This window comes from Moschus berezovskii, chromosome 12 (genome assembly GCF_049115385.1).
Source record: "Moschus berezovskii isolate FMDL1 chromosome 12, NW_MosBer_1.0, whole genome shotgun sequence".
Taxonomy (NCBI): domain Eukaryota; kingdom Metazoa; phylum Chordata; class Mammalia; order Artiodactyla; family Moschidae; genus Moschus; species Moschus berezovskii.
The window spans coordinates 29004936-29023805 of record NC_142471.1 but is presented as its reverse complement, the minus strand read 5'-3'; the positions used below and the strand labels follow the sequence as shown (position 1 = coordinate 29023805).

General features: G+C 48.8%; 1 protein-coding gene and 1 long non-coding RNA gene across 2 annotated transcripts in view; one reads left to right on the top strand and one right to left on the bottom strand.

Moving 5' to 3' along the window:
• Window positions 1-7542: 7542 nt before the first annotated feature.
• Window positions 7543-9681, bottom strand: DDIT4 (DNA damage inducible transcript 4). The gene is made up of 3 exons (XM_055425506.2): window positions 9524-9681; window positions 9146-9401; window positions 7543-8872 (listed from the first exon to the last, which is right to left on the bottom strand). The coding sequence occupies exons 2-3, from the start codon at window positions 9339-9341 to the stop codon at window positions 8379-8381; spliced, it is 690 nt and encodes a 229-aa protein (XP_055281481.1). The 5' UTR covers window positions 9342-9401; window positions 9524-9681; the 3' UTR covers window positions 7543-8378.
• A 6385-nt stretch (window positions 9682-16066) lies between these two features.
• The window catches only part of LOC148775955 (uncharacterized), a 26519-nt gene continuing 23715 nt past the window's right edge, over window positions 16067-18870 (top strand). Inside the window, exon 1 of the long non-coding RNA XR_016038736.1 lies at window positions 16067-16197. This is a non-coding gene — a long non-coding RNA (uncharacterized LOC148775955). The remainder of the gene's footprint in view (window positions 16198-18870) is intronic.

The window sequence follows — 18870 nt, the reverse complement described above, 5'->3', positions numbered from 1 at the left end:
TGTTTTTCCTCCCTACCCCGCCCCCACCCCACCCTAGGCTTGAACCCAGGGAGCAACATAGGGCGATAGGGCGGGGCTCAGGAAAAGCAGCAGAGGCAGCAGCTGGCTGCTGAGCTCTGCCACAAAGATCTCTTGGTGTCATCCAGTCCCACCCCCTCAGTTCAAAGATAAAGAGACAAGGTCAGGGGCAAAATCACGCTAGACTGCAGATTTCCTCTCTCCAGTTTAAGCTCCTTCCAGTGGCCCACGTTCTTGGGTTTCCTCATCTGTAAAATGGGAATAATAATAACAGGACCTACTTCACAGGACTGGTGATACGTTAAGTGAGCTAAAGATGTAAGGATAAGTGGCTCTTTGCAGTCCCATGGACTGTAGCCTACCAGGCTCTTCCGTCTATGGGATTTTCCAGGAAAGAATACTGGAGTGGGTTGCCATTTCCTTCTCCAGGAGATCTTCCCAACCCAGGTATTGAACCAGGTCTCCCGCACTGTAGGCAGATGCTTTACTGTCTGAGCCACCAGGGAAATGAGCTAAAAATGCAAGGATAAATGTAACCCTTAGACTGCTCTTTCTCCAGCCTTGTGGTGGAGTGTGCAGTTCCCATTCTGCCCGCTTCCGACTTCTGGGGGTGTATGGGGCGGGCGGGAGGGCCTTGAAAGGGTTTGATGTTTTCACCAGGGCCTGGCAGATTCCAGCAAGGTTTGCCCAGTGTTGTCTGTGGGTCTACAGCACGTCTGGCCCATATTTGTCCTGCTGCTTTTTTAAATGTCAGTAGATGCAAATTTGGTGAGTAAAGTACATATTCACTTATTGTTACTGAAGTCACAGGTTTGTTACGTATTCACCCAATGAATGATAGTAAAAGTCAAAATTTTTGGAGGCTGAGAATTGGTTGGGGGCAGGTTCTCCAACCCTTAACCCTTTCTCTTCTGGGGCCCTGGTCGCTCCCTGTCCTCTGAGATGTGCCAGCCCAAATTAGCTCTACTGCTCTGCCCTCATGCCTCAGATTACCCTCTCCCCTCCGAGGGAATGGGAATGTGGTGATAGAAGGCCCAGGAGGGAGAATGAGAAAAGCTGCCTTCACATTTTCGGGGCTGAAATCTCATCCTTCCTACTCTGGGACCCTGTTCTCACTCTGTCTCCAAATTCCTGCAGACTCATCACCCTCATTCGGCCCTTTACCACTTTCCACCGATGGGCATGGGTGCAGTGGGCTTGACTGTGGGGACAGTTTGGACCTGAATGAAGATGTGGAAAGGCATAAAAGTGCTTGGAAGTGTTGTGCACTGTTGGTAGGAATTTAAAATGGGGAAAATCCTGGGTGTTCATTGGAAGGACTGATGCTAAAGCTGAAACTGCAATACTTTGGCCACCTCATGCGACGAGTTGACTCACTGGAAAAGACTCTGATGCTGGGAAAGGTTGGGGGTGGGAGGAGAAGGGGACGACGGAGAATGAGATGGCTGGATGGCATCACCGACTCTGTGGACATGAGTTTGAGTGAACTCCGGGAGTTGATGATGGACAGGGAGGCCTGACGTGCTGTGATTCATGGGGTCGCGGAGAGTCGGACACGACTGAGCGACTGAACTGAACTGAACTGATTGTGATTCCTCAAAAAATTAGAACTAGAATTATCATATGCTCCAGCAGTTCCACTTCTGAGTATATATCCCCCCCAAAATAAAAGCAGAGTCTCAAAGAGATATTTGTACACCAATGCTCATAGCAGCATCATTCACAATAGCCAATGGAAGCAACACAAATGTCCTTTGACAGATGAAAGGATAAGAAAAATGTGGTATATCAATATAGTGCAATATTATTCAGTCTTAAAAAGGAAGGAAATTATGACATTTGCTATAATATAATTGAACCTTGTAGACTTTGTGCTGAGTGAAGCAGGCCAGGCAGAGTAAGACAAATACTGTATGATTCCACTTCTGTGATGTATCTAGAGACATCAAATTCATAGAGACACAAAGTAGAATGGGGTGGGAGATGAGGCATTGTTATTTAATGGGTGTAAAGTGTCTGTTGTGCAAGATGAAAAGTTCTGGAGATGGGTCGCACAACAGTGTGAGTATATTGAACACTACTGAACTGTACACTTAAAAATGGTTTACATGGTAAATGTTATGTGTATTTTACCGCAATAAAAAAGAAAGTATTTGAAAGTGGCTCCAATGGGCCTCTCGAGGAGTTGGTGGGTTTGAAATGTCATGGTCCTTTTCATTTGTCTTTTCTTCGACATATATGCATTGAGCATTTTCTAGAAGCCAGGCACTTTTTTAGGGCTGACATTCTGTTGGCAGAGACAGACACTAAATGAAATTTGAACCAAAATGCTCATGGCTTCTCTTTGCCTTCCTTAGTGAAAAATTTACTCTATTTACACTAAATGGAACCCTAATTATAGCACTATAATAATTTATGCTTTAAAACTTCTAGGGCTCATTTTATGTACTTTTTCATGTGTGTTAAAATCTTTTAATTGATATAATTTACATACAGAAAAATGCACCCTTTTATTAGGTGTTCAATTCTATGGATTTGAAAAGTGTATACTTAAAAAAAGTTTTATTGATATAATTTACAATTGTGCTGCTGACCATGGGGTCACAGAGTCAGACACAACTTAGCAACCGAATTGCAGATTTCCCCTGTTAAACGTGTACAGTTAAATGGGTTTTAGTATATTCACAGAGTTGCAGAATTTAGAATGTTATCATCACCCCCAAAAGAAACTCTATATCCTCTAGCATTCACCCCCATCTTCCCCTGTCGCCCAGGCCTAAGCAACTCATCTACTTTCTATTTCTATGATTAATTTTTTCTAGACATTTCATATAAATGTACTCATACAATATGTGGTCATGACTTGCTTATTTCACTTATCATAACATTTTTGAGAACCATCAAATGTGGAAGCATGGATTAGTACTTCATTTTTTTTTTTTAATTGACAAATAATATTTCCACTGTATGGATATTCCATGTTTTATTTATCCATTCACGTGCATGGACATTTGGTCTGTTTCTACTTTGATATTATGAATAATGCTGCTATGAAGATTCATACACACACTTTTGTGTGGACATACATTTTCATTTCTTGGATATATCTTAGAAGTGGAATTGCTGTGTCATATGGTAACTATATGTTTATGTTTAAGAGCATGAGGCACTATCACTCTTTTCCAAAGTGACTGTACCATTTTACAAACCCTCCAGCAACGTATGAGGGTTTCAGTTTTCCCACATCCTTGCCAATACTTGGTATTTCCTGCATCTTTGATTATAGCCATTCTGGTGGTATGAAACAGTATCCTGCTACTGCTAAGTCACTTCAGTCGTGTCCGACTCTGTGTGACCCCATAGACGGCAGCCCATCAGGCTCCCCCGTCCCTGGGATTCTCCAGGCAAGAACACTGGAGTGGGTTGCCATTTCCTTCTCCAATGTGTGAAAGTGAAAAGGGAAAGTGAAGCCGCTCAGTCATGTCTGACTCTTAGCGACCCCATGAATGCAGCCTACCAGGCTCCTCCATCCATGGGATTTTCTAGGCATGAGTACTGGAGTGGCTTGCCATTGCCTTCTCCGGAAACAGTATCCTACTGAAGTGCTAATTTACACTTCCCTAATGACCAATCGGAGAAGGCAATGGCAAGCCACTCCAGTACTCTTGCCTAGAAAATCCCATGGATGGAGGAGCCTGGTAGGCTGCAGTCCGTGGGGTTGCTAAGGGTCGGACACGACTGAGCGACTTCACTTTCACTTTTCACTTCCACACTCTGGAGAAGGAAATGGCAACCCACTCCTGTGTTCTTGCCTGGAGAATCCCAGGGACGGGGGAGCTTGGTGGGCTTCTGTCTATGGGGTCACACAGAGTCGGACACGACTGAAGTGACTTAGCAGCAGCAGCAGCAGCAGCAGCAATGACCAATAGTTAAAACAATTTTTTTTTCATAAATGCTTATAGGGCATTCATATATCTTCTTCGAAGAAAGATCTATTCAGATCTTATTGTTCATTTTTTAATTAGGTTGCATGAGTTCTTTATATATTCTAGATGAAAATTACTTATCGTGTATAGGATTTGCAAAAGATTTTCTCCCAGTTTGTGGGTTGTCTTTCTACTTTCTTGATAGTATCCTTTGAAGCACAAATATTTAAAAATTTTATAAAGTCTAACTTATTGATCCTCTCTTTTAAAACTTGCCTTTTTGGTGTCATATTAAGAAGTCATTGCCTAATCCAAGATCATGTAGATTTACTTCTATATTTTCTTCTAAGCATTTTATAGTTTAGTTCTTCCATTTAGGTCTGTGATCTACTTTGAGTTAATTTTTGTGTATACATAATTCTTTTAAAAAATTCAGATATTATGGTATAATTTACATTCAATAAAATTCACCATTTTAAGCATACAGTTTAATTAGTTTTATCTTATTTAGGTATACTCTTAATCCTCTTGATTGTTAACTTTTTTTTCCTGGGAAGTTAGGGATTGGGAAAATTGAATATATACCCATTTTCTCTCTCTCATTTTTCTTTGCCTCACAGTTTTGCTTGTAAATGTATGTGTGTGATTGATTATGTGGGAGTCTGTGTGAGGGAGAGAACTTTGACTTTAACATCAGCTTTTTAAGGGTTCCCACTTACTTCGGCTTTGTCTTGCAGGTCCATGGCCCCATCTCATTATATGTAGGTTGAATAATGAATGTAGTAATCAAGCAACCATCTATCTACCAGTATCTGCCCTCTGGAGCCATCAGTACCGCTTGGCCACAGATATTTTCATGCAGCTGCCCATTGTTGGGACTGAGATGGAGACTCCCCAGTTGGGCCCCTGCATGGATGTGTCTGGGTTTAATGGGCTGTTTTCTAATTTGTGATTCCTTCATAAAGAGTCCCCCTTTCGGGATAATTATAGAGTCCTGTAATAATCTATTAACTGGGCCTGGAGCAGGATGAGGCTGACCGGGACACCTGAGCTGGGGAACCAGGAGGGTTCAGTGAATTGAGCCAAAGGTCCAGGAGGTAGAAGATACTTTTCCCTTCTTACCCCTGCTCACTGAGCCGCTCTGAGCCTTCTAATTTCCTTCTGAAACATGAGGCAGAATTAAAGGAACCTTATGTAGGGTGCTTAATATGCACTGGGCTTAGAAAACTACAGCTTAGAAGTGATGCTGTCCGAGCACATTAGCCCAGTATGCTGTTTTTTACAAGAACTTATTAAAGTTATATATTGACATGACTGTTGTTATGATGACTTTTGAGCAGTAGAGGAAAGTCAGATCAGAAGGGAAGGCAGTCAGAGGTAGTTTCTATCACAGGGTGTCTGCTCTGCCACAGCTCAGGCCTCCCATCTCTTGCCCAGCCACTGACTTCCTCTGCCAGTGGTGGACTCCAGTTATACCTTTTTCCAAATGGAAACTGCAGTCTTTCATTAATTCAGAAAGGTCTGAGTGTCAGGCTAACTACTGAAAATTCATAAACCTTGAAAATTGAGGTCCAGAGGGAAGTGGGAAGTGACTTGCCCAGCATCTCAGCTCAGGGTCCCTGTGCCTGGGCTAGTACCTGCCCTTTCAGGCCAACTCATGGCCTTCCTGCTTCAAGATATATCAAGGAAATCAATACACATTTCATAGGCCAAACAGAATGATTTCAGAAGGCATTTTTCAAAGTTGGATTTTATATGGAAGTCTCATAAGCTTTATTAGCTTTCAGTCTTGGCAACAAAGAAACCTGCTTCATCTTCTCTTCAACAGCCCAATACCTAGGACAAAGCTCCCTTAGGCCTCTTAGGAGGTCTAAGAGCCCCAACCTGGGGGGTCTCTTTATCCTATTTGGGGGATTTTCAAGTACCATGAGGATGAGGAAAGGCAGTCTGGCCACAGGAAAGAGCATCTTAGCTGAGCCTTCTTGGGAATGGAAGCTTTCCTTTGGTCTTCCAGCTAAGAGAAGGAATGACCTGAGGGTGCTTGCTGCTTCCTGGTCTAGGAGAGGATTAATGCTTACCACTCTATCCTTTTCTTGCCCCCAAATACCAGTAAGACTCTCTAGACATGATTGTTTTCCTCTTTGGGGGCCAGGGAAGCACAGCCATGAGCATTGCCCCGATCTCAGTTCCTGGGAGAGTGCCCCAGACACCACCCAAGTGCTAAGTCTGCTTTACTTTTAGCTCCACCCTGAGGGGCTAAGAGTGGGCAAGGACAGCCAAGGTCAGGAGAAGATATGGTCATTTAGGGGTTAGGCCTCTGTTCATAAACGCTTCTGCTCCAGATGCACATATCCAACCATCTACTCCACTTGGATGTCAAATAGACATCTATAAAACTGTTTTACTAATCTGTAAAACTTTACTAACCCTCACCCCACCCACCCCTCCTAGGGTGGCTATCAGGAAGATGTGCCAAGAAGTAAGGGCTCTCTTAAAACTGCTCTGGGTACCTTCTTAGTTTTTACCACCATTTTCAAATCTAGTTCTAACGACTTCATTCATCTTGGGGAACAACTCATTTCATTCCACTAGAGACGTGAATCTTCTAGACCATCCCAAAGCTCAAGACCGTGTCAGGATGCTGAATGAAAATGCAGATTCCTGAGGCCCTGCCCCAGACACATGCAATCAGAATCTCCACCAGGGCAGGGGGTCTGTGTTTAACTCAGGCCCCTACAGATTTGACTCTACAATCCAGTGGAAGAACTACTGTTTCACAATTGGGCAAACAAGGCCTGTCTCAGACAAGGAAGAGAAACAAGGGAGATAACAACCCTCCAGAGGCTGGTGTGGGAGGACTGGCTGAGAGTTGCTGGGAGGGAGGAGTGGGAAGGGCCCTGGCCTTCATCTGGCCCAGCCCCAATTTCACTGATAAGGAAATTGGGGCCCAAAGAGTGTAATGAGTCCAGGTCACCAAGAACATTCATGAAATGTTCTTCAGTCCCCTGGCTCCCGGAGCCCTCACCACACCTCCTATGTGTTGTGTTTTGTTCCTGCCTGGCAGGTCTTGCCCCTCTCTGAGCCCTAAGTTCCTCATCTAGTCAGAGGCTTGAACAAAGTAAGTCTTTTTCAAACTCCATTCCTTAGTGCTCCTGCTCCCTAGCCTTTTCTTGTCCAGAGATAAAATGTTTAATTTTCATGACTGTAGAACAAATAGAACTGCGCCTTTTTTTCACACACAAAAAATGTCTTTCGTAGTCCTTTAAGTGCCTGTAAGTACCTTGGGCTCAGTAGTCCTTTGTACTAGTCCCTTCTAACCCAAGGCATTCAGGTGAGCTTTCTACTGAGACTCTGACTCTGTGAGAGGTCTGACTCCCTCCTCAGCTTGCAGGGCTTTTCCTTGGTAGCCTCAACCAGCAGAGCAAAGGGAGCCAGGGTTCTTGACACAGAGGGCACTCAGCCTACATACCTCCATTACCATGCTGGCAGGGGTCTCAGACCTAAGAAGCAGAAACACAGAGCTGCACCAGAGTCTGATGAAACCCCCCTTCTACAGCACCCATCTCCCTTTTATTTCATGGCACTAATGAGAGACAACTGTTTTAACAAACTTTTTTTATTAGAAAAGTAAAAAACATTGCATAGGTCTTAATACTTGAACATCAAGTGTATTCATGAACAGCGAGTATCTTCATGTAAACAGTTCTAGATGGAAGATCCAGATGGTACTCTGGGGGAGGGGTTCCAGCCCCCACCCCAATCAGCCCCATCCCCTCACAGCTCAACCCTTTAGTATACATACAGGGATGGGCCACACACAGCTCCCAGGTGTATTTGTTCTTCAAGTGTCAAAGATCCCCAAGTGATCCTAACACCCACCCCTTCCTACTCTTACATTCATGCGTCTGTAAGATAGCTGCCTAGAACAGGTCAGTAGTGAAGCTAAGATCAAAAAACAAAAAACCAAACATTTGGGCCCTTCAGACCATGAGATACACAAATCACCTCGATGACCTCCCCCCTCCCACCAGGGCCAGCTATGGTGAAACACACATCCCTTGCAGAGGCCAGGGCAGCCCAGCTGCTCTCCTGGCTGTCACACCACTGTTGTCATAACTGTCAGTAACAATAAAAATAATTGGGTACATGCTACATACACATCCAGTCAGAAGCCTGGTTGGCCCCTAAGCCTTTGTTTCATGCTACAGTACTGAAGGGCAGCATGTGCCTCCAACTGGGAGCCACCAGCTCACACCTCAGTGAGCTTCCTAGGGAAACACTGTGCTCCCCCTACCTTGACTTTCCTACCCCTCAGGTGGCTGTTGTCAGTTTTCTAAGGGCAGGCACCAGTCCCTCAGCTTCTGCCTGCCCACTACCCCAAAAGTTCAAAACTGTCTCTGACATGGGGGCATTATCGGCCCCCCCAACCCAAGTTCAACACTCCTCGATGAGAAGTTGCTCCGAGCTGTACAGTTTCTTCTTGATTACTCTAAAGCCAGTGCTCAGCGTCAGAGACTGGCTGAAGCCAGGGACGAAGGGTGAGTTGGCAGAGCTAAACAACCCCTGGATCTTGGGCCAGAGGCGTGAGTCCAGGCGCAGCACGAGGGTCAGCTGGAAGGTGGGCACCAGGCTGGGGTCAAGGGCCAGTTGCCCCACGCTGTGGCAGCTCTTGCCCTGCTCTACGCAGACGTCCAGCAGCGCCCCTCGCAGGCCGCACGGCTCGCTGTAGGCCAGGCGCAGTAGTTCTTTGCCCACCTGGCTCACCAGCTGACCCGGCATCAGCAGGCGCGCGGGGCGCCGCGAGCCCAGTCGGGCCTGGGCCAAGCTCTCCTGCAGCAGCTGCATCAGGCTGGCACACAGGTGCTCATCCTCGGGATCGCTGAGCAGCTCGAAGTCGGGCAGGGACACCCCATCCAGGTATGCAGAGTCTGCAAGGGAAAGCAATAGGGGAGGATTAGGTAGGAGAAGCTCCAAACGGGGGAAGTGCTGCTTCGCTAAAAAACCAGCACTTCTTCCCAGTCCGTGCCTCAGTTTATGCCCCATGATAATACCCTATACTTCAATTCCTCTCCTTTGCTTGCCCCCTTCCGCAATCCGGATTCTGATGGGATAGGAGGTCTAGGTGGGTTTTGACTCCTAGCGCGGTGTTTCCTCACCTCCCCGGCCCTTCTACTCGCGTCCGGCTCCCGCCTACAGCTTACCTTCCTCCGGCCCAAAGCCACTGTTGCTGCTGTCCAGGGATTCGCAGTCCGAGCTCTCCAGGCTCGCGCAGCGGCCGAGTCCTTCTTCTCGGGCCGCCGACCCCCACGCTGAGCGCGGCTGCTGATTTGGGGTGGGAGTTCGGGACAAGGATGAGGACGAAGAGGACGACGAGAAACGATCCCAGAGGCTAGGCATGATGAGGATGGACGCCAGGGCGTCTGCAGATGAGCTCAGGGTGCTGGAGCTCAGAAGACGCTGTAAGAGAAAAGCGGTTCAGATTGGGCGTCAGTCTGGGGGCTCGATCAGACAGAGCTCTAGGACCCCCACGGCCGAGGCCATTCGGCTCAGCGATCAGCATATACAGAAGGGACACTCACCAGCTACTGCGGTCAGCGAGAACTGCTGGGACAAGTGCGTACTGCCGCTTGAATGAGTGCGCGAACTGGTGCCAAGCCCCGAGCTCTGCCCAGACCTGTCCCTTCTACCCACCCGCACCTCCCCCTAGGCCTGCCGCGGTCCCTAGCACCAGCGCCGAGAGACCTATAAGGGCTAGTGCAGAGAGGCCACACCCCTTCCGCGCGGCGGCCCAATCCAGACCCGGGAGTGTGGCCCACCTCGGCCAATGGGCTTCAGGCGCACGTTCGCAACGTTCTCTCCTGCCCAGTGACAGCCGCCTGGCCCCGCCCCCGTTGAGCCCCAGAAAGGTCGGGGACGAACCCCCGAGCCGCGGCCACGCCCCCTTTCTGGAAGGGCTCTGTGGCGGCTGCAGCTGCCAAGGTCCCCGAGGGCGCTCGCGGCAGGGGAGGATCAAGGAAAGACTTGTTTATTATACGGTCGTATTTCTGATGGAGGGGGTAGGCCACAGCCGCGCGGGGGAAGAGGCAGGGGAACTTGAGGGGCAACAGGCAGAGAAAACGGTTGCACCCAGCGTCTGAGAGCCTGTGGGCTATGGGCACAATTGGGTGCACGGCTGGATACTCGTGGGACGGCGGCGCGGGGAGCAGACGTTAATCCAGCCTGCTCTCTAACACGTACCCCACGCTAACCTTGCCTTACGAAAGGACTGGGGGTGGGGTCCAAAGCCTGGTCTGCTCCGGGCACCGTTCTCCCTCTTCCCGGCCGCCCCACCTGCCCGCCCGCCTATTACTCTACAGCCTTAGGGGATGGATTAATGCGGGAGCCAGGGTCCGTGCCCGGAATGTGAGCCTGGTCCCCAAACAATGTCCGCTCCCTCCAGCTGCCTACAAGAAGAGGGTCTGGGGCCCGGGTTCCTAGCGCTTGGTTCTCGGGCTGGGAACTGACTCTCATATCATAGAGACACACAGACCCACCCGCCTGCCCTATGGACCGACCGCGGTGCGCCTGTCTCTCCAGTCCGCTGCGGCGAGAGAACCCAGGGCGTCTGCTGGGTCCTAGCGCCCCTCTCGCCAAAACGCTTTGTGTAAAAGACCCGGAGAGTTGCATCAGGATCGAGGACCTAGATCTTCAGAAAAAGCCCCGGAGAGCAATCGCCATCCCCTGTTTCGTCATTCAGGCGGTGCCACAGAAAACGTGACCCGACGGCGGTAATATAGAAAACTAACAGATTGCTGACTGTGGGAAGAGGTTCGGACAGATTCGACCTTTATTTACTTAAGAGATTTATCAATCTGGGACACAGAATCCTGATGGAAGAGAAAACCAAATTTACATCAGACGCTCCCGCGCCGGGGCGGGCCAGAGCCTAACCAGATCAGACTGGCGGGCCTCGCTTCCGGGCAGACTTGTGCGAGTCCAAAGACACTTGCCACTGGAGGAGTCAGGCCGCTGCCATCCACACACCCCGCTTCCATTAAAAAAAAAAAAGACTGACCCGTGGGTCTTCCGGGCAAACCAAGACTTAAAACTGTTCAGTTCAGTTCAGTTCAGTCGCTCAGTCGTGTCCGACTCTTCGATCCGAATTCAAACCCTGCACCCCATCCGCTTTGAGCAGATGAGAGAATCATCTCTGGAGACAAATTCATGGATAAAAAATAAATCAGATGACTCAGATTAGGAGATACCTTAAAGACTACTGCAAAATAGCATAGTCTCTTGGCTGCCAGGGCTTTCGAGGCCTGAACACTGGCCCTTTCTTCCTATTCTCCAAGCTCCAGTAACTTGCTGGGAGCCTTAAAGACACCAGGTTGTGACAGTTGGGTGAAGTGCTTGGGGGACTGAGGGTAGATGACATCCTCTTGAAATTACCCTTTACTAAGGTGAGAAGAAAAGAGTTGGGGTGACCTGTATGGGTGTGTCTTTCTGTCACTCAGAGTAAAGATCAAGGAATTAATCTATCAGGACCATTCTCTCCTCCCAGGCTGACTGGAGTGGGGAGACAAGAAAGAGGCAGGGTGGTTTTCTTCTCTCTCCCCCATTCCCTGCATGAAAAAACATTCAAAAAAATGTGGAACACTAATCTACAAAAAATAGAGGTTTTGTAAGCTAAAGAATCCAGAGTTATTTTGGAAAGGTCAGTTTACTAGGAATCATTCATTTATTCAATAAATAGCCATCATGGAAGTAGTGTGCTGTGGAGCCTTAGTATAAGGTGTGCCAAGCACCTTTTTTCATTCACTGTCTCATTCCGTTAATAAAACAGCTTAAAAACACACACGTTCCGTTCCGTTCCATCGCTCAGTCGTGTGCGACTCTATGCGACCCCGTGGACTGTAGCCTACCAGGCTTCTCCGTCCATGGGATTCTCCAGGCAAGAGTACTGGAGTGGGTTACCATTTCCTTCTCCAGGGGATCTTCCCGACCCAGGGATCGAACCCGGGTCTCCCGCATTGGAGGCAGACGCTTTAACCTCTGAGCCACCAGGGAAGCCCAAAAAACACACACACACACACACACACAAAACAAAACCACACAGCTTTTTATCATTGGAAAGGGTTATGTTAAATGAGCACTGGATAATATTGTTTCTTTAAAAAAAAAAATCCATTAACATTGTCTCATTGTTTTCAAAAAGTGATGAAAAAAGGACAGGCAGTCTTAACCCTGACGGTTTTTCCCATAGCAGGAGAGAGTAGGCTATAGGGTAAAAGACCACCCGGTAGGGGGCCTAGCTGCAGGGGTATGAGGGTGGAGGGCAAAATGGCTTCTCCACTGACATTCGTCACCCATACTGTTGTCTGTCAGGAGAACCTTTGGATCTAAAGGGGAGTTTCTTAACAGCCCCTCCGAGGGGCCTGATTGAAGGGTCTTGGTTCATCCTGGGAGGTGAAACGCAGGATCCCTTCCCCAGGGCGCTGGCTGGAAAGACATTGTTACCATCTCACATACTGAAACAGATGAGATGAGGGGGGACCCCAAAAGGTGGTACTTGCAGAAAGGAGAAAGCTACATCTCCTAGCCTCTGAGCCAGGCCTCTTCAGAGCTTCAAAGATCCTCTGAACCCTGTATTTGGTGCTTCTCTCCCTTCCAGGCCTAGGCTGGCTGCTGGTCAGGCTTGCCTGGACATGTTTCCACCAGCAGATTTTGAGATCAGCTCTGGCCTCCCGTCCCCCAGGAAGACCTCCCCAGCTGGTGAATCCAAGTCACCATCCTTTAGGTGCCCTTCCTTGGGTCATCCTTGTACCTCATCTCTGTTAATAACTGTTTCCACTTTAGTTTTCTCACTGGACTATGAGCTTCTTAAAGGTGGTGTTCTTCCCTCTCTCTCTCTCTTTTGTTTTTGGCCACTCAGAATCTTAGTTTCCTGAACAGGGATCTCACCTGTACCTCCCTGTATGGGAAAGCAGAGCCTTAGCCACTTGGACCACCAGGGAAATCCCCGTTCTACTCAACTTTCAGTGTAAAGCACATAGTAGAGGCTCAGTGAATATTCCTTGGATGAATACATGAATTAATGGATAATACAAGAAGGTGGATTTTCTGAGAACCGCAGGCCTACATCTGGATTCTCATGATCTGGTGAACTTCGGGGCAGGCCTTCAGAAGAACTGCTTGCTACCTTTCTATCCCATTTCTGACAAGTGCTGCCAGAAGTGTTGCATGTATCTGAATATTTCCCTTCTTCCTTTGCTCAGGTCTAGCAGTGGGGCTTCCAAGGTAACCTAATTCTTTCAGCTGGAATACAGTCGGCAACCCCAGGAAGCTGGGGAGAGAGGTGCATTGTGGGAAATGCACACATTGTCAGAGAGGGCTGACTTGTGGGAAATCTTTTAAAGCAATTTGTATTTTCCTTTTGAGTGCCTTAAAAAGACTTAAAAAAGTTTTTATTGAGATGAAATTCACATATAAAATGAAACTTTTAAAAGTGCACAAGTCACTGGCGTTTAGTGTGTCCACAATGCTGTGCCCTCACCACCTCTGTCCATTCTACAGTATCTTGGTCATCCCAAAGGAGACCCTGAGCTCACCAAGCAGTCACTCTCTTCAAAATACTTTTGAAGTTTATATTCCTGTGTTGGTGGGAGTACGGATGTCCCTTTGCACACCTCCAGAAGGCACTGTTAACCGTTCAAGTCTGTGCATTTACATGAGTCTTCTGGGGAAGGCCTCCTAACACAGACACAGTGTGCAACATGGAATCTGCACAAGCGACCCCGGAAGGGAGACGGCTGAACTCCCAGCAGCAGTGGGCTGGTGTCACGGCCCCTGTGACTCAGGCCTCTGGAGTTGGTGGCCCGGGCCCTGCCCATGCAGACACTCACTCCGCATCTTCCCAGGCTCTGCTCTCTTCCCGTAGGACCCACAGCAGCCTGCAATTTAAAGTCAATGAGCACTCACTCCTTGGCCACCTGCCCCTCCCTGTTCTGGTGGTTTCTGTCCTGCGCACAGGTTCCCAGGGCCTCAGTCTGGCAAGTTGCTCCAGTCGGGTTTGGGGAGTTTAACCAGATCTTGGGGTGGGAGTGTGGTTCTGGGAACCCCAGAATTCAGGATGGGAACCCCTGAAGGCCAGCCAGCATGCCCTGTGTGGCTCTGCTTGGGGCGCCTCCACAGCCCTTTGGAAACATGTCATTGAGGGGAGTGGAGGCGGCTGGAGGAGCGTGGGTGGTAGGGACAGGGTGGAGCGGTGGTGGGAGGCGGGGACAATGAAGCCAGCAGAAGTGTTCCCAGGACTTCTGTGGCTTTTTTACTTGAAAAACAAACAACTTGGTCAAAATAGCAAGATTATAAATGCACCTGGCTTACTAGGAGGGCTGTGAAAAGCTGTTGACAGCTGAGGACTACAGTAGGATTTTAACTGTGCTGTTGGAAGGATAATTAAAAATTCAGTGAGGAATCTTTTTGCAAATGAAGCTACTTTTTGAAATGGAAATACTGACAATACATTGTATTATGCAGCCTTTCAAAGACGCTTTTGAATTGTATTATCTACTTACCCCCAGAGGAATGAACATAATGCCATTCTACAGAGGAGCAAATTGAGGCCCAGAGTGAGTGTCCTGTAATCTTGCCATCAACTAGTGGCTTTCAAGCCTGATTGATAATTAGAATCTTCTGTGGAGTGTAAATCATAGATTCCCACCTCCCCAAACCCCCATTCTGATTTGGTAGGTCTGAATGGGACCCTTTTGTACCAAAGCTCCTCGGGTGGTCCTGATTCTCATCTTTAGTTGGGATGTCTGCAAACTGAGGACTGACGTCTCAGGAAGAAAGGTAGGCCCTGGAAGGAACGCTGGGTTGGCTCCCCAGCTTCTCTGTAGGTGGAGGATGGGTTCGGGATTGGTGAATTGGCAGACAGCTGTGGAGAGTAGGCCTACTTGTGGCCATGGTGAGCTCACAGACAGCCAGTTCTGCTGGGCTCCCAGGTTTCACAAGAAGCCATTTCCTCTGGGGACAGGACAAAGGGCAGAGGGAACCCCACGAAAGGCTGGCTTGTTAAACCACCATGACAAAGGGGGAGCTAGGAGGATATCCTGAGGCTCCTGCCAGAATTCAGGTTACCCCTTGCACTGATGAAAGTCATGACGGCCTACCAGACCTCACTGCTCCCCCTCCTCATCTCCCATGCAGCCAGAATTGCCCAAGGGACCCAGACTCCAGGCACTGTCTCTTTTCTCACTGACACACTGCACTGCCTCTCAGGAAGGAATCCCATCTGCGGGGTCAGCTTTTGGCCAGCTTCCCAGAATCCCTCTCCCATCCCAGCATCTGAACTCTTATGAGGAAAGAAAACAGTGAGGTGGAGGGAGGGTGCGGCAACACCCCTCTCCAGTTAGTACCCAAAATGGCTTTCTGGGGCAAGCCTAGGTCCGATGAGTGGACAGGAGTCAGCTGACCCAAGTTCAGGCCATTTGGCTGCTAAGGATGAACAGGGTACTGGGCTGTGGCCTGAAGCAGCCCCTAGGAAGCATAATATCTTTGAAATTCATTATTTTCATTACAAAGTATCATTTTATTTTATTACTTTTATTACAAATAACATAATCTTGCATTCTATTTTATATTTTATCTGTGTATGGGAATTTGTGTTAATTTTAGTAGCAAACTTTAAAATGACTTAACAGTTAAATTACTTAATCTTCCCTGCCCCCACAAAAACCCTTTCTAACAAAAGATTCACTGAGTTTGTCCTGTGGCTTCATATACTGCTGGGGATTTTCATACCCCAGTTTTGAAAACCCAGAACTAGAGAGACTCAAAGGCCTATTCAAGCGCCACAAAGTTCATAACAAAGAAAAAAACAAAGATTTAAATTCTATGGAGCTCCTTTTCTAAAACTCCCAGGCCTGACCTGTAGGGTGGTGGACCATCTGGAGGAGGCCTGCCAGAGAAGGTAGAAACAGACGTCCCAGTTCAGCCCTTTCTGTGTGCTTGCTTTTTGAGGGTTTCCAATTGCCATATATCAAAGGGGGTAGGCGGGGTCAGGTTGGGCTTTGTTCCCTCCAGCTGGGGGGTGGAGTGGGGGTGGGGGATGACAAGGGTGATCAGAAGCTGCTACACTGGGGACAGCCTGAATCCGGGCTTGCTGCCCACCTGGGAAGTAAAATGAGCTCAGCTCCTTTACCCCGGCTGCTACACACACAGAGAAGAGAGACCAGGAGCGCTGGCCACCTTCTGGGTACCCTAAGGATCTGAGGTGAGGTGAGCACGGCTGGATTCATACTCAGCAGAGAGAGAAGTCAGTCCTCTCACTGTCAGGATTCTTCTGTCCATGGAGTGAACCTTGAAATCTTGGAATGTTAGGGCCTGCAGCCCCTGGGAAAGTGCCTCTTTGAGGAACCCCCTCCCCACTTTATGGATAAGGAACCAAGCTGGAGAGCAGGGAGCCTTATGAGTTCTCCCAGCAATTAGGCCTTATTCAATCTTCAAGAACTTTCTTTTCCCAGGCTTGTAACCCCTTCCTTGCCCCTGTCAAATTTCTTAACTTCACTTAAAATTGCAGTTTTTCTCTCTAGTGGCCTTAGTAGCCAAAGGCTTGAAAAACTCAGGTCTGTGCAAAGAAGCAGCCACCCAAGGCCTGTATCCTGGGTCTTTGTCTGGAACTCCTTGGCTTGCTGGTGATGACAGCTGTCAGTTCCACCTGGCAACACTGCCACCTCCTCACAAAGATCTTTGACCTTTCTGGAACTCCTTATGGTTTTAAAATCTCATATCTTTAGCATTTTCATAGCTCTGTCAATAAAAACAACTTTTATTTGTGTAGTGTAGAAGGACAGGCCTCATCAGTGTCATTTTACAGGTAAGAAAACAGGTTTGGATAGATGCAGGGACTTGCCTAAGGTCACATAGCCAGTCAGCAGGCTGGAGCCATGACTCTAGATCTAGGCTCATTTCCTTCATTCGAAGCCCCTGATACTCTTAGTTGTGAGCCAAAGGAGACTGTATTGCTGGGAAAGGGGGCAGTACACGTTGGGGACACATGGTTTAGAACAGGTGGAGTGAACACCTGGAGTCTACATGGTGTTGTTGACAAAAAACTTTCTCTGCTGGTTTGGCTCTTATTTTATCTGATGAGGCTCTTCTTCCCCCTGCAGAATTCAGCAGGGCCCAGCAGTGCTGACTCAATGGCAAAACACAGTGTCGCCCAAGGGATCACCTTCAGCTAAACAACCTCAAGCCCAGAAGTGACAGTGATTCTGTCATGTTCCCTCATCCCGGCATCCTCCCTGAGAGCACTGGTCTCCTCTAGGAAGGCCCATCTGTGAAGTGCGCCAAGAGGGGTCTCTCCCTGCCCCATCTGTTCCTCTTGTAACCCACAAAGGACAGACTTTGACAGAGGAAGCCAGAAGCTATGGCTCAATCTTTTTGTACTTAAAAATCAAAGGCAGAGAAACACATACACACAAATCTAGACCTTTAGATTCTGCTCTGGGAAGAGGTGAACCTAAGAGCTGAATTGACTTCCCTAGAGCTGAACTGACTTCCCTGCTGTGATTGGTCTGCAGTGGGGGCCAGCGGGATGGGGGAAGGGAAGACCCTTCCTCCCTCTCCTTTCCCCTCCCACCCCCTACCCTCAACCGAGGTGCGCCCTCTGGGGAGCCTGGCAGTGGAGGTGACAGATGCTGAGCAGCTGACTGGCGAGGGGGTGTCCATCTCCACGGACCCCCTGGTGTGTGCTGGGGGGAACGGGGACGTGACTTGGAGAACGTGTGCGTGGGGGACGAGGGGACGGGAGGAGGGAAAGTGAGACAGGGGAGGAGGGCGGGGCCAGTGATTGCTCCGCCCACTGGGGGGGAAGGAAGGGGACTCCTCCTACCGTCTAACTGGAACGCGGCCGGGCTGCGGAGATGCTGAGCTCAGCGCTACGGCTGTTGGGCTGCTGGGTGGGGGCAGGGCGAGGGCCCGGCGCCTCTCTGGTGAGGGCAGAAGAGCGGGGAGAGAGGGAGGGAGGAGAGGCTGGGGAGGCCCTCACAACCCTGAGGCTGTAACTCTCCTTCGACCGGGTCTGCTAACAAAGCGGTCTCTGTTGGGGTAGGAGAGGCCTCCTGGGGGCGCACAGAACCCTTATGAGGGTGGGCGGGGGAGTGTTTGTGAGTTACCACCCTACACCCCGACTTAGGTGCAAGAATTCATAGCAGAGGCCGAGCCTTTGTGCCCTCTGACCCCAGGATTTGTTAGGTGGAAGGAGTGCACGAAGAAGTGCCTGCTCCTGTAGGGCTGCAGGTCAGAACTGCCCGGGCCAACTCCAGCCCTGCAGGAAGGGACTTTTATTTAAGTTAACCTTATAATAAAGCAGGGCAGGTCAGCTTGGGAGGGGAGCGAAGAAAACTCTTTGGACCCACTTGGCACAAATGGTTACCTAGGTCAAATGGGTGGGTGGCTTTTTTGAGCTGACCTACATACCTATTTGCCTCTTTATCTTTTTATTATCACACGTGGTTATTATGGGAGCTTTTCTTTAGCACTCACTGCTGCATTTACTGAGGGCTGCACAATGAGGCTTGTTTCGTCATTCTCCCAGAAAGTTTTAAGAGTCTCTGGCCCAGGAAAGGACATCAGTAGGCCAGCAGAAGCTTCACTAAGTTCCTTCCCAAAGGAGCAGGATCCGAACCCAGATGCACCAGTCCAGAGACAATTAGCCTTGGAGGCCAGGAGTGACATTCATATTTGACAGCAATGTCCCTGAGTTTTGCCCAGGCTGGTTTAAAAGCCCCCTCAGCCTGGGCCTCATTGCTTGCCAAAGGTGACCTGTGGTGCTACAGCTCCACACAGGTGAGGCTTCTTCCCTTTACAGGTGGAAAAAATGAGGCAGAGACGAGTTGTGGACAGAACTTGATTTGGGAGTTGCTGTTTTGGTTGTGGAGGTAAC

Coding starts and splice junctions, on each gene's coding strand:
- DDIT4 (XM_055425506.2), bottom strand. CDS start 9,341: ATGCCTAGCCTCTGGGATCGTTTCTCGTCGTCCTCTTCGTCCTCATCC. Junction 8,873..9,145: donor TGGCTTTGGGCCGGAGGAAG/GTAAGCTGTAGG, acceptor TTTCCCTTGCAG/ACTCTGCATACCTGGATGGG.